Source organism: Desmodus rotundus, chromosome 9 (genome assembly GCF_022682495.2).
Source record: "Desmodus rotundus isolate HL8 chromosome 9, HLdesRot8A.1, whole genome shotgun sequence".
Taxonomy (NCBI): domain Eukaryota; kingdom Metazoa; phylum Chordata; class Mammalia; order Chiroptera; family Phyllostomidae; genus Desmodus; species Desmodus rotundus.
In genome coordinates, this window is record NC_071395.1 from 81,541,119 (window position 1) to 81,556,827 (window position 15,709).

General features: G+C 41.8%; 1 protein-coding gene across 2 annotated transcripts in view; it reads left to right on the top strand.

Annotated features, from left to right (window-relative positions):
- The first annotated feature begins 4,105 nt into the window (after positions 1–4,105).
- PSMD11 (proteasome 26S subunit, non-ATPase 11) overlaps positions 4,106–15,709 on the top strand; it is a 33,023-nt gene continuing 21,419 nt past the window's right edge. The window contains exons 1-3 of one of the 2 annotated variants that reach the window (XM_024564759.4): positions 4,106–4,263; positions 6,438–6,539; positions 12,706–12,830. In XM_024564759.4, coding sequence (XP_024420527.1) covers positions 4,173–4,263; positions 6,438–6,539; positions 12,706–12,830 — 318 coding nt within the window. In that variant the 5' untranslated portion in view covers positions 4,106–4,172. Of the gene's footprint in view, positions 4,270–6,437; positions 6,540–12,705; positions 12,831–15,709 lie in introns of both variants that reach the window. The other variant, XM_045199035.3, reaches the window with a different exon arrangement.

A 15,709-nucleotide genomic window follows, 5' to 3' on the forward strand; every position in this document is an offset into this window, starting at 1 on the left:
CGGGTCAGGGCACATGCTTGGGTTGCAGGCCAGGTCTCCAGGTGGGGGCCTGTGTGAGGCAACTCATTGATGTTTCCCTCTTTGAGGTGGGAAGGAACTTGACATGTTTGGAAAATAAAAAATAAAAAAGTAAAGGAGCCAGCTGAGCAGAGCCAGTAAGGGCAAAGCGTTAGGAGTTGAAGTTGAAGAAGTAGGCAGGGGCCAGATTATGCAACACAATGTGGCTCCCAGTAAGGGGGATTCTGACCAGACCACTCACAAGGCTCCAAACATTGGCTACATACAGAGAAAGAAGCAGCTCAACAGGAGTAGAGATGAATGGCACAACTGCAGGAGGCTGAACGGAAGATTTTGGTGACATTGAGAATGTCACATTCCTGAGAATGACCTACATGTATAGCATGACTTAAGTATAGGAACACAGATACCTCCCAATGCAATCAATGAAAGCTGTCTACTAAGCAGCTGCTAATGGTCCCTATGATTGAGTTACTTCTCAGTACTATGTAATGAAAATGCTAGAGAAAGAGAACAACATTTATTCAGAGTGTCCCCATGTTATCTTCTCACAACCACCATGGGAGCTTGGTTTTATTATCCCTGTTTTCCCAAAGATCAAACCCAAAGATCAAAAAAAAAAAATTAAAAACGTTGAAATCAGCAGCTACTGAGTGGCTGGCCTGGAATTTGAAAGCAAATGTGTGACTTCCAAACCTGTGGTCCTTTTATTGCTTTTTCTGCTTGTTGATACAGTTTGAAAGATTAGGAAAAAGGTACAACTCTTTTGAACTTGGTGTGAATAAAGAGCACATTTAAGGGTGACTAGTATAACAAAGTGGACGTGCCTGTTGCATTTCCCAGGAGGACCCTATGTAGCTCCAAACAGCAAGAGCAGTAGGGGTTCATATACAGGGTCCAGCACCAATAAGGCCCCTTTTTTACTACAAAATCTTTTATTACAAAATCATATGCATATAATTCTGTAACATAATATCACACTCAAGCACACCATATGACATTTTAGGTGAAATGTTCAAATTAAAACTATAAATTATTACGTCCATATTATTACCCTACCAACCACACTCAAGCAGGCCTTACTTCTGCCAGACCTTGTGTATAAAATAATCATCCATTAATAGTCCTAAAAAGTGTAAGAGAAGATAATGAGAAACTAGTAACTGAGGAACCTTTTCAGAATAACTAGAGGTAATAATTAGCTGTGGTGGCAGAGGGTGAAGAAAATAGAGGAACCAGGTATCTAGGAAACTGAACAGGTGAGGGCACTGTAGTAGGTGTGTCGAAGGACTTCATGTGGATACAAACTTCATTCATTCTCTGTGGCAATCTCCTTTCCCTTCCCCTGGATGATATCTCAGGCAAATGCCCTAACTTCTAGGTCATCTGTAATGATTAAACATCCAGTTTATCTTTACTTTCTGCTCAGTTTTGCTGTGAACCTAAAACTGCTTTCAAAAAGTAAAAAATATGAAGGAAAAAGTCCAGTGTACCCTAAATTAAAGCTTCCATTTTATATTTGATTTAAAACCTCACCCTCTTCTAATTCTCAGGCCGCTGAAAATTTGTGTTTTGCCTATTCTTTCACTCTTTCTCTTCCCTCTCTCACTCTGCCCTGTCTGGGTCTTTTCCAGCATAGGGTGAGTTTGGGGAGGGCAGAGAAGTAGGAGGGATTATAAGAAAAGAGTTAAAAGTCTTTTACACGCCTACTGCCATCAGAGGCAGAGACCCGGGTGCTGATGTTCTCATGTCGGGAGCATTTATGTGTTTGGAAGTTCCACCAGTTGACCTCAAGACCCTGCTGCCCCCTCCCTTCAGTGACTGCCTCCCGAAGTCCATCCTTTCAGCCTCTTATTACTGGCAGGTGACCCTATTGAGTAAGTCCTTTCAAAACAGTCTTGGATAATCTACACTTGCACCATCCACTTGGCCCATGCCAAACACAGGTAGTGGAGGCTGCCATTGATGCCCTTTCTCCTTGTCCTGCTCTGGGGTGTATCCGCCAGCTTCCCTAATTCAGAATCCAGCAGGCTAAAAGTGGGTAACCATCTTCACGAATGTGCAGACTCCTGGAGAGACCTGTCTGGTTCACCTCAAAACTCTCCCCATGGTGGTTGCACAGAGGTGGGCTTACGAGTTCTTACAGTCAGCAAGGCTCACCAGGTTGGGAGGAAGATCTGTAGTATTTTTGTAGTATTACCTATTTGTAGGGAGGTGAGTATTCTGTCCTCTCCTGTGATTTCTTATAATGAATTCCTTTTGCATTTTTATGTCTCCCTGATGGAGGCTGGAAGTGGATGAATGTTACAGGACTGGCCTAGTCACTCTTTAGCAAGTTCTTTGGGGTTGTAACTGATAGCTTTTCTTTAGAAGGTGGAGATAGTTACGGCTTGTTGTTCTCAGCTTTGGAATTTCATTGCCCATTAACAGTCTGGTACATTATTAACTGCATACCAAATTGAGAAAGGTGGAATGCTTTTTTTTTACAAAAAAGATTTTATTTATTTATTTTTAGACAGAGGGGAAAGGAGGGAGAAAGAGAAGAAGAGAAACATCAGTCTGTGGTTGCCTCTTGCACACCCCCTACTGGGGAATCTGGCCCACAACCCAGGCATGTGCCCTGACTGCGAATTGAACTGGCAACCCTTTGGTTCTCAGGCCCACACTCACATCACTGAGCCACACCAGCCAGGGATGCTTTTTTTTTTTTTTTTTTTAAAGCAAAGGAAGACTCAGTTTTACACTGAGATTCATAGAATCTCAGAGTTAGGAGAAATTTAGAAGCCATTTAACCCAATTCCTCATTACCGTCATGAATCCTGCTTACAACTATTTGATGTTACCCAGTTTTTATTTGAACACATCCAGGAACTAGGGACATATTCCCTAACTCTCAGATATCAACTCTGCCAATTACTGTATGAACTTCAAGTCACTTAAAACTCTGTTTCCTCATTTATGAAAGGAGTATAATAATATCTTCTTCACAGAACATTGTTGGGAGGCTAAAAGGAGATTTAGATACTTAGATATAGAAGAGCACAATGTTCGTTCCTTTTAAAAATATGCTGTTCCCTTTACAATACGTCATATTTACAGCATATTCCATTTTTGGATTACCTTCACCTGGAGAAAGATCTTTCTCACACTGAACTGCCTCTATGCATGTTAAGTACCTCCTTTTAGTTCAACCCTCAGTGGTCACAAAGGATGTCAAACCTTTCAGATTAGCTATGATTTTAGTTGAAAAAAACGAGATACTGGAAAGAAAAATCTGTTTTTTCCTTTTTGAGCTGGGGGAGTTTGGGTAGCTGTTAGGCTTCTGTGTGACCCCCAAGAGGGATTTTTTGAGTGGTTGGGGCAAAGATGATAATTCACTTCCTAACATCGTCTTTCCCCAGCACTGGGGGGTTTAATCACAGGCTGGCCAGCATTCTGAAGGATTCTAGCCTGCAAAGTGTGCGAGTGTCTCCCAGAAGTGTTGTTAGACTCTTCAACGCATTTGAGCGGCGCTATTCTTTGTGAGCCACAGGTGAGCACTTTATAAGATTGCTTATTGCCCTGAAGGAATCGTTAAACGTACAGGCTATGGCCCTCGAGGAGAAAGCTCCGTTGGTTAGAGCCTCTTACAAACACCAAGGTTGCGGTTCCACCACCGGTCGGGCGCATAAGAGAATCAGCCAGTGAATGCATACCTACGGAACAACAAATCGATGTTTCCTCTCGCTCCCTTCCTCTTTCTCTCTAAAAATCAATAAAAAAAATTAAACGTAGAAGCTATAAAGAAAGCAAAACGGCTTTCAATGAACACCTAGTCCGGTGCTCCTGTCAAGGGCAATGGAGAGGAGTCAGGGTTGAGACCTTTTTGGGGGTGACTGGGGATTATCCCTGGGCTCCTATTATTAGGCACCTCCTCTTGTACTCGTGGGCAGGCAGCTAGGCTTGTGTTGGGCAGCTTAAGCCCACCAAAGAGGGGCCGCAGCTCTCACGCTCACCTTTCACGTCTCTCACCAGGTAGAGAGACTACAACTCCCGTGATGCTCTGGGAGCGGAGGAGGGGAAGCTATAGTGGGGAGGGAAAGCAAGGGCGGGCCTTCCGGGAATGTGTTTCCGGCGTCGGCGGCCGCGGCCGGGGACGGTGTGAGAGCGGTAAGATGGCGGCTGCGGCGGTGGTGGAGTTCCAGAGAGCCCAGTCTCTACTCAGCACTGACCGGGAGGCCTCCATCGACATTCTCCACTCCATAGGTAAAGGTAGCTGCGTTCCCTCCGTGGTCCTGCTGGCCCAGCTCAGCCTGTGTTGGTTGGCGGCGGCGGAGCGGGGCCGGGCTAGCCGGCTCTGGTGCTGCTGACTCACTGTGTGTGTGAGGGGGGCCGGGCCGGGGGCGAAGGCCGCTCGGACCTCCATGGAGCCCCCTGGGTCCCACCCCGGCGGGCAGTCCCGAGGCAACCCCGGCGTCCACTTGCCGGCTGCTGACTCACGGTGGGCTCAGCGTGGGGTGGGAGAGCGGGCCGAGCCGGGGCCCCCACACCACTCCCTAGCCTTGTCTTCCACTCTGGCCCGCGCGAGCGGAGCAGTGCCAGTTGGTGTGCTTGTTGCGAACTAGTGTGAGAACCTCGAGTTAAAGGGCCTGGGCGAAACCCGCTCAGGACAGGCGTTTCCCGCCGTTGTTATCAGCACAGCCAGCTCCGGGTGGGAGCGCGAGCGCTCGCTTTTCTCCTGGAGTTTCCTTCCACGGGACTGGGAGCTGCCACTTCTCCCCGACCCACCGCGGAAGGCGGCATAAAAGAGGGGGCCTCTTTCTGAAAGTGGGACACGCCGAGGAGACATACACCTCAGGCTGGCATTTGGCTTGAGGAGGTGGCCTACACGTTCCTTTGCCCCCGTGTAGATTGAGTGTAAGAGCGAGATGTAGGGGTGGGACCGCCGGGCTAGAGAAGGTGACTAATCGCCCTGGTCTCCCCTGTAAAGGTTGGAAGTCAGTTCAGGAGTTAGTTGTCAGCCGCGGAGTTCAGCCAGGGAGCTCTTTGGAACCGGCCGGCTGCACATAGCTGGGAAAAATAAGAAAAAATCCATGAAACTGCTACAGTTGTCTTACTTTTCGCACACAACAGGAAAGGTGAAGTGGGAGCCCCAGCCACTCTCATTCGAAAGAGTTCTACTGGGATTCAGGTGTGAACAGAAATAAATCTCTGATGACAGAGGAGGCTTTTAATATTCAGCATGAGAGGGTTCAGTTGGGGCATGAGCTACCTCTTTACTGCACATGAAATGATGTGATCTTCTTAACGTAGCTTGAGAGGATTTGATTTGGATCAACAAGTAGTATGAGAACGCACGTGTGTTGGGACCGCCAGGATGTTGGCGTTATGTTGACTCATAGTCTGAAATTTGGTGCCCCTGGCTTGCACGAAGGAAGGACAAGATCTTGATGTCTTTATCTTTGGGTGTACTGGAGAAAGAGAGGAGGTGGGAGTTCAGGTGCATCTGTTAATGGATGATATTGGTAAATAAAGGGTGTTCCAGGTTGAAGTTATGATCTCGACTTGACAGCTACAATTACAGAACCATTGTGAATACACACCGACATTTAGAACCACTGTGCGCAGCATCGATTTTTTCTCGTGTCTAGAATTTTTGTCTTTTATGAAGTGGGAATGATGGTAAACATTATAGAGTGTTTCTCTTGCTTGCCCACTATACAAGGAGAGAGTTCCCTGTAAGAGACCCTGTTAGAGTAAACTTGGGTCACGAGGTCGACAGCCCTACTTTTTCCGGACTCCATTGTGGAGTGTCAGAGTCTTGGTTTTTGTCAAGTCATGACGCTTTGGAGGAGAAGTGGTAACTAGTGATGATCACTGAAATTACCACTGCAGATTTGGAGAGGGGATTCAGTGTTCAGATGTAGAATAGTTATTAACAGTTGAAAGTGGAACAGATAGCACTAAGTTATTTTAACAGATCACGAATCCATTGTAAAGCAGCCGTCCACTGCAGGTTTGATAGGGTGGTTTTTCCTGAATGGCTGTGTATTTTGCTTATCCCTACCCACCCATCAGCTGAGGCTTTCCACAGGCCTAAAGTTTATTGAGAGACTTTTTATTTTATAGTCATTAGTAACTTGGTCATTTGACTTCAGTTTGTGGCAGGTAAATACACAGGTATGTTTAATATTTTCACATAACAATGCCTAGTCTGGGACTTCCACCATGTGTATGAACTTGTTTTGTTTGAATTTTGTTTTAACTGAATGACTGTCCCAGAAACCTCAGTGTTATGTGGGAAAGGGAAATTCTAATTGATAAAACAAAAAGGCACATTTAAAATCAAAGAGATGAATTGGTTTTGTGAGTGTGAAATTTTCTTTAGTCTTTATTTTTTTTTGCCAGAGTTTTAAGAGGGTTTGATTTTTTTCTCCCAGTGAAGCGTGACATTCAGGAGAATGATGAGGAGGCAGTGCAGGTCAAGGAGCAGAGCATCCTGGAACTGGGGTCTCTCCTGGCGAAGACTGGACAGGCTGCAGGTAAGTGCTACAAATGGATTGCTTTCTCTTTTACCTGAAATGCTGGGTGAAGTTTCGTTGTTTTGTTGGAGTTGAGGATCATAGGAATGTATTCACACAGTTTCATTTTATTGCCAACTTGTTGAGCTTTTTCTTCTTTTTTTTTTTTTAAAGCAAGAAGTGGTCTTCAAACTCAGTTGTTTCATGGAGGAGTTTTGTTCGGAAGCTGTGGGGAAATCCTATGCCTCTTAGATATAATGATCTGTGATTTGTTTCTGGTTTGAATTTTTACTGTATTCCCTTTCATAGGGGCAGCAGCAATGGCAGCAGCAGTCTTTAGTGATTTCACTGAAGGGCTCTGGTATATTTAAGAAGGGTAGTGACTTTAGGTTCCCGATGTGAAGATGACTAGGGACTTGGCGTCCAAGTAAGTGACTTGCTGTCTTTTTTTCCTGACACAGGATGAGTCAGACATTAAATGGGAAGAGCCTTCCCAAGATTTCTCCATTGGTATCCAGGACTTTGCATGTCATTGCCCAAACGTTCTAGTGTGATTGACTTTCTAGCTCCAGATGATGATGGGTGTGTCCTTCGAATGAGTCTTGTTGACCAGGAAGGGCCTTTCCTTTGACCAGCAAAGTAGTGGTAGTATTTAGAGAGAAGCCTGCTTAAACTTAAAACGGATGATTTTCGTCAACCTTAAAGTGAATTCAGGATTTATCTGATTAGACTGGATTAAGCTCTGGTAAGTGACCTCATGAACTACTTTCCCCCGAATTATGTTGTTATCCAAGAGAATGATAGGTGTAAGTTAGCAAAACTTCTTGAACTTGACAACTAAGATCTTTCCCAATCAAGGTTGGCTAACTTATTAACTATTAGGCTAAGTCAATAGAAAATTGATTTTCTATTTAAAATATCTTTTAAAAAATATAATAAAAACAGTTTTGGAGTGCTTACTGTGAACTAGTTATTGTTTTAAGCATAAACATGGTTCAGCTTATGAATCCTTGAAACAACTTGATAAGGTAGGTGCTATTACCTATTTACATCTGAGGAAACTAAGCACAGAAAAGTTTACTGTCTTAAGGTTTATCAGCTAGTACATGAGAGAGCCAGGATTTGAACCCATGGAGTCCTGCCTCAGACCTTGTGGCCTCATGGTATAATGAATGGTTATTGCTTTCCATAATTACGACTTACACATTATCAGTGGTGGGTGGTGGTTTTTTATTACTTTTATTTCAGGCTGACTTCCCTCCTATTTAACATAGTTATGGAGTCTTTTTTTTTTTGCCTTAGTGAATGTGAGCTTGGGAGTTAGAACACAGTTTTGGTAATTAGTCCATACAAAACATAATTAATAAGATAATTTTCTTGAAAGAATTAGATGGCCACGTAAAGTGATTTGAGATTTTTCTGTTGTTGAAACATCTAAATTCTTTTTTCCTTCAGTAGAATGGATAATCAGAAACAGCATGTAGTAGAGTCAGTGCTTCAGAAAGCATATCCAAAAATGTTACTGTTTTGCTTAAAATTCCTTTTTTATGCTTTACTCTCTCCTCATTCCTTGTTCTCCCTTCCTTGTGAATTCATACCTGAGAAGTTTAGAAGTGTATTGCTAAGCCTGTTGGAATTTAATAGGAGAATCATATGAACTTTTGAAAACTTGTTTTCCAGGAAAGAGTTTGATGTATATAGGTATATACATTCGAAACCCCAAGGAAATTTGGGGGCTGATGTTCATTTACCTTATTTAGCTATTAATAATTGATAGGTTTGTGTTGTTTTCTTTGGTTTGGGGATTTCTGACAACAGAAAATATGTCTGTTCGTTAATCTTCAGTTTTTATGCACTTAATATATGGCTAACACTGTGCTAAGTGCTCTACTCAAAAAGCTTAAGATAAGGTCCCTGACTGACGCAGTCATTTGGAACTTAGTGAGTAAAACAATGTCCAGTGCATAATAATTCATCATCAGACATCATGCCTAGGTTTAGGGTCTGCAGAAGTTCTGTGAGTTTTTTTAATAAAAGATTTCATTATTTTTATTTTAGAGAGGGAAAGGGAGGGAGAAAGTGAGGGAGAGGAACATCAATGTGCGGTTGCCCCTCATGCACCCCTCGTTGGGGACCTGGCCTGCAACTCAGGCATGTGCCCTGACTGGGAATCAAACCGATGACCCTTTGGTTCGCAGGCCAGCACTCAATCCACCGAGCTACACTGGCCAGAGTTCTGTGAGGTTCTAAAAGGGAAGTTTTCGTTACATAACTGCAAATAATCTCAGGCTAGTAGGAAGGAATTAATATATTCTATGGGAATTTAAAGATAATTCAGTATATGTGAAAATGGAAAGAAACAGGGAATATAACCAAGAATGAATAAGAAACAGTAGTAAGCTAAAATAAAAAATGAACTGAGTCTTTTTGGCAACTAAGAAGTCATTTATTTCTCTGTTAGAGTGAGAAGAATAATACAGTCAGTGCTTGGAGAAAATACTGTCATGCTAGCAGGTGCTAGAGAGAAGGCAGACTGTTTAGCTCAGGTTTTGCTTCTGCCTTTCCAGGAAGGAAAATGATTTTCAAAAAGAAAAAGATAGAAATAACATCAGAAAGAATTAAAGACAAGGCAGGTGAGAGAAGTGAGAGCAGATAATCTCTTTAAGTTAGTTCAAGTCTTTAGGCTCTGACATTTTCTGTCTTTTAATATCAAAAGAATAGTTCTAGCAGATATATTTATAGAGCCACTCTTATTATTCTGAGAAAAATCAGGGATGATGGAGAGAGATAAGAACACAGTAAGGGTGAACATTATTCCACTTTCAAAAAGGCAATGAAAATAATTCTAGACACTAAACTGGTAATCATCAGTAAAGTTCTGGGACACATTATTTAATAAGTAGGTTTTAATAACTTAGAACAATGGACTTACTAAGAAAAGATGATTCCAAATTGAACCTTGGTTCTCTTCGATTAGCCTTATCAGACCAGTAGATATGCAGGGCTCCACAGACAGTGGCTAGACAGCTGTGTTGTAAATAAAGTTTTGTTGAACATAGCCACCCCTTATTTACATATTGTCTCTGACTGTTTTTGCACCACAGTGGCTGAGTTGAGTACTTGCTACTGTGACCTTATAACCAAAACTGAAAATATTTACACTCTGGCCCTTCAGAGATAAAGTTGGTCGATTCCTAGGTCAGGGGAATGACAAAGACTACATATGTGATGTACGCAGGTTATTTGAACATTGGCCATAATATTAATGACAGGTACAGGTTAGGAATTTATGATGACAAATGGATCATTTGGCAACCTGAAGGAAAGTCTCTAGCAACATGTCATAGGGATCTGTCCTTGTTTTTACTGGTCAGCATTCAGCATTATGGCTAAAGCGATTTCAGAAGGTGTGCTTATTTTTATGGATGACTCAGTATAAGACTGACTTAAGATTCAGAGTTATTGCCAAAGCCAGCAAGATTAAATTCAGTGTGGTAAATATAATTTATATACTTAAAATGCTTACCAAAACAGAGAAAGGTGGGAATTACCTGCCTACAAAAAAAAAACCTTCATGGATTCAGTCTGAGCAAAGAGTGCTGTTAGAAAGAACGAAACATGCTATTTTGTGTCACATGTGGTGACGAGATTAAAAGAATGAAGCCATGACTGTACTGGTCACACCTGACCTGGAACACCATTTCCAGTTCTGGCTACCACAAATGATAGTCTGCAAACTAGGGTTTATTTAGAGTAGGGCACCTAAGGTGATAAGGAATCTGTAAACCTGTACATTGGAGGAACAGTTGAAATGGCTAAGGATATTTAGCTTGGAGGAAGGGAAAGTTAGGGGGATATAAATGATAGTTATCTTTAAATCTGTAGCCTTGTGGAAAGAGGGTATAACTAATGTTTCAAAAAAGAATTTAGTTTGACTAGCATTGGAATAGCCTGCTCTCTGAACGTTTTTGACATTAGAGATTGTTCAGAATTGTTCAAGCATAGTAGGTGATGCTGTGGGAGAAGGGACATTGCACTAGACTACTTTTAAAAAGCTATGATTATATAATTGAAATTTGCATTAATGTGAAAGAAATTTGAGGGGAAGAAATCAGTGTAGCCTGGAGTTGGCATGGAACACTTACAAGGACTTTAGCTGGATCTAAAAGGTATCTCAGAATCACATAGGTCAAGAAGAAGGGGAGAAACTCCAGGTGGGAATGGCATGAGTGAGGCATGAGAGCAGGAGTGTGAGTGTGGAAAAAAAATCTTGATGGGAATCAAAGGTCAGTATTGGGGAGTGAAGAGGAGTATGAACTTTTCCACTCTGTATCAAGTTCCTTTTGTACCTGACTTAGTCCAGTGCATGCCATGACTTTTCAGGCAGATGAAGATTTCAGGACCCTGAATTAGCATCCTCAGGAGGGTGAGGTTTGCTTGCCCTGAATTAGAGTTCTCAGGAGGGTGAGTCTACAATTGGAGAATATTAAAGAGGCAGTGGCACTAAAGTAATTTTAACCTACATTCCAAAAGTACTTCCTTATTTGTTAATTGAAACATTCTCTAAACTTATTTCTGAAGATGTTCCCTTAGAATTACTCTATCACTCTCTTCTTACACAAGGGGGAACAACCTTTATGGTGGAAACCTTTCTAAAATTTTTTTTAAAAAATGTATTGATTAGAGAGAGAGGGAGGGAGAAAGAGAAACATCAATTTGTTCCACTTATTTATGCATTCATTGGTTGATTCTTGTATGTACCCTGACCAGGAATTGAACCCGCAACCTTGGTGTATCTGGATGATGCTCCAACCAACTGAGCTACCTGGCCAGGGCCTGGACACCTTTTTTTATTTTTATTTTTTAAAGATTTTATTTATTTTTAGAGAAAAGGGAAGGAAAGAAGAAAGAGAGAGAAACATCTATGTGCAAGAGATACATTGATCAGTTGCCTCGCACATGCCCCCAAATTGGGACCTGCCTCACAACACAGACATGTGCCCTGACCAGGATTCGAACTGGTGACCTTTCAGTTTGCAGGCTGGTGCTCCATCTACTGAGCCACACCAGCCAGGGCTGGACACTTTTTTGTTTTTAAAGATTTTATTTATTCACTTTTAGACATAGGGAAAGGGAGGGAGAGAGGGAGAGAAACATCAGTGTGTGGTTGCCTTTCACACCGCCCCCTACCAGGGACCTGGCCCACAACCCAGACATGTGTCCTGACTGGGAATCGAACTGGCGATCCTTTGGTTCCCAGGCTGGCACTCAATCCTCTGACCCATCCAGCCAGGGCTAGACATCTTTTTTGATTACAATTTAAGACTTAGGTTTTTGAAGGTTAATGAGGAGTTCTAAAAGGGAAAAAACACCCTAACTTATGTGTGAAAAGTTTATTCAGAATAGTGGCTAGGAACCGATACTGCTAAAAGGCTAAACTGGGGAGTACTTAGGGAAGGGAAGGCAGGGAAAGGGAACCTGGAATTGGGAATCTCTGTCTGTTCAAGGGGAACTGCTACAGCTGATTTAAAAATTAAAAACAAACACCTCCTATAACCTGACCCAATTTGTTGGTTGTAGGGAAGTGATTTTGTTCAAGGTAACAGAGGCACAGCATGTTTTATGTTCTAGAAAACTTGTCTCTGGGAATGTGAGTACTTTGCTGTTTACCTTTCATTAAGAGGGCTAAATGAAGCAGAGAGACTGGAGCTTTTCCCAGGGCCCTCATAGGAATCCAGGGTTGAGTGGGGAATAGAACAGTACAGATTTGGAATATGTTGGTTTATTTTTGCTCCTCCTACCTGCAAGAATACTTTACGTTCCTAAGTTTCAATTAGACTGATGGCAGTGACATAAGTACTGAGTTTATAATTTTTTAAAATATATTTATTGATTATGCTATTACAGTTGTCCCATTTCCCCCCCTTCACTCCACTCCATCCTGCCCACTTCCTCCCTCCACATTCCCCCCTATAGTTCATGTCCGTGGGTCATACTTATAAATTCTTTGGCTTCTACATTTCCTACACTATTCTTACCCTCCCCCTGTCTATTTTCTACCTGCCATTTATGCTACTTATTTTCTGTACCTTTCCCCCCTGAGTTTATAATCTTGAGTTTTTTAAATGGGTATTTTGTTCCTAATATCAATGTTCACTTTTTTCCTTTCTCAATTGCCTTCATTCAGAGCTTGGAGGGCTCCTGAAGTATGTGCGACCCTTCTTGAATTCCATCAGCAAGGCTAAAGCAGCTCGTCTTGTCCGATCTCTTCTTGATCTGTTTCTTGATATGGAAGCAGCTACAGGGCAGGAGGTAAGCTACTTTAATGCCAGAAGGTAGAAAATATGGGTAATGAAAGTCTGGCTCAGTGAGAGAAATGCCTGACTACACTGTGGTACTAATGCGGAAGGGACAGCTGGGAGAACAGCTCAGGAATTATCATGATAGTTTCTCTTGGTTACAGGGCATTTGATACTTTGGGTCTGTTCCATGCTTTGCTTTGTAAGTGGAAATGGTCAGTGGTCCCTGGAATCCTCATTACATCAGGGTCACAAACTGATTCTTGTTTTTGAGGTATTATATTGCCACACCTTTGTAATGTTTTCTGTGTCTGCAGTACCTTTCGTTCTGTGTTGCAGAGCTCCATGTGAGCACTAATTAAGTCTTGTGGCATCCCTTTTTGGCATGGTTAGTACTGAGTATACGCCTTTACTGAGGGGTGAGCATCCAACTATTTGTGTTTCATGTGTGCGGAAGTGACTGGTGTATCTGTACATGTTCTCTACAAGTTCAGACCTAGACTCTGAGCTGTATTTGAAGAGTGCCTTTATGGAGTCACTGAGCCTCTTCCAACCTTTCCAAAGGTAGTCGTATTTTTTGTAGTTTAGGGGAAGGAGACACTATCAAAATTAAAACTTATTCTGTAAAATGTGTCATATTCAAGCAGGGTATATTGTGGTTGCTTGGATCTGTAGGAAGAATATAGTTGTTTTTCATGTATGTGTATATGTACATGTACATGTGTATGTATATGTATACTCATTAATTGCCAGCTATGGGGTAGGCACTGCTGCAGGTACTGGGGATAGATTCATTTATAAAAACACACAGCCACTGCTCTCCTGAGTGTTATATTTTAATGAGGGCAGGCAATAAAAAAATATATATAGAATGTCAGATAGTATAAGGGCAGGGTAAAACTTGCTAGTTGCTGCTTTTTCTAATTGTTGCTGTGGCCTCTGGGTGTACAGGTAAAAGATATGAAAGGGTATGGTAGTATGTAGAATAAATAATGAGGAATTTCAGAAACCTGGAACATACGGATCCCACTTTGAAATCATGTCTTCTAAACACTGTAAACTACTCTGGCTGGTGTGGCTCGGTTGGAGTGTCGTCCCGTAACTGAAAGGTTGCGGGTTCTATCTCCCGTGTGGGTGTGTACAGGAGGCAACCCACAGATGTTTCTCTCTCTGTAGAAACAATGAAAAAAATGTCCTTGGGTGAGGATTTAAAAAAAAACAAACCACCACCACCGTAAACTAACTTCATTTGTAGAGAATTCTTCAAATTGATTTTTTCTGGTAGAACTATGCTCGTGCTAATATTTATTTACTTTTTTTCATGGATCTCTGTGATGTCAGACATAGTATTTTAAAAAGTTTTTATCGGTTATGCTGTTACAGTGTCCCGATTTTTCACCCTTTGTCTCCCTCCACCCAGCAACCCCATTCCTGTAAATGCTCTCTATATCCATGATTCTGTCTGTTCTTCTTGTTTGCTTAGTTTTTTTTTAGATTCAATGTTGATAGACATGAATTTATTGCCATTTTATTGTTCACAGTATTGCTCTTTTTTAAAAATCTTTCATTCTTTTTTTTTTAAAGATTATTTATTTATTTTTTAGAGAGAGGGGAGGAAGTGAGAAGGAGAGGGAGAGGAACATAGATGTGCAAGAGATATATTGATTGGTTGCCTCTTGCATACCACCAATGGGGCCTGGCCGGGAATTGAACTGGTGACCTTTTAGTTTGCAGGCTGGCAATCAGTCTGCTGAGTTACACCAGCCAGGGCTGATCTTTTTCTCAAATAAGTCCCTTTAACGTTTCGTATAATAATGACTTGATGATGATGAACTCCTTTAGTTTTTTCTTGTCTGGGAACTTCTTTATCTGCCCTTCAATTCTTTCTTTCTTTTTTTTTTTTAAAGATTTTATTTATTTGTAGAGAGAGGGGAAGGGAGGGAGAAAGAGAGGGAAAGAAACATCGATGTGTGAGAGATACATTAATTGGTTGCCTCTTGCTCACCCCCAATGTGGGACCTGGCCCACAACCCAGGCATGTGCCCTGACTGGGAATCGAACTGGCAACTTTTTGGTTCTCAAGCTGGCACTCAATTCACTGAGTCGCACCAGCCAGGGCTGCCCTTCAATTCTAAATGATATCTTTGCTGGGTAGAGCAGTCTTTGGCTATATGTCCCTGCCTTTCATGACTTTGAATATGTCTTGCCACTCCCTTCTAGCCTGCAAACTTTCTTTTGAGAAATCAGCTTCTTATGGGAACTCCCCTATAGGTAACTAACTTCTTTTCTCTTGCTGCTTTTAAGGTTCTCTCTTATTTTTAACCTGTGGTATTTTAATTGTGATGTGTCTCTGAGTGGGCCTCTTTGCATCCCTCTTGTTTGGGACTCTGTGCTTTCTGGACTTGCATGTCTTTCTCCAAATTAGGGAAGTTTTCTTTCACTATTATTTCAAATAGACTTCCCATTTCTTGTTCTTTCTCTTCTTCTGGCACCTCTATGATTCGAATGTTGGATCTCTTGAAGTTGTCTCAGAGGCTGCTTATACTGTCCTCATTTTTTTTGGATTGTTTTTTTTCTTGTTCTGATTGGTGGTTTTTTCCTACCCTATGTTCCAAGTCATTGATTTGATTCTTGGCTTCATACACTCTACTCTTGTTTCCCTGTAAATTGTTTTTTATTTCAATTTGTGTATCCTTCATTTCTGACTGGATCTCTTTTGTGTTGTTGAGGTCCTTACTAAGTTCCTGAGCATCCTTATAACCAGTGTTTTGAACTCAGCATCTGATAGATTGCTTATCTCCATTTTATTTAGCTCTTTCTCTGGAGTTTTTATCTGTTCTTTCATTTGGGCCATGTTTCTTGGTCTCTTCATTTTGTCAGCCTCCCTGTGTT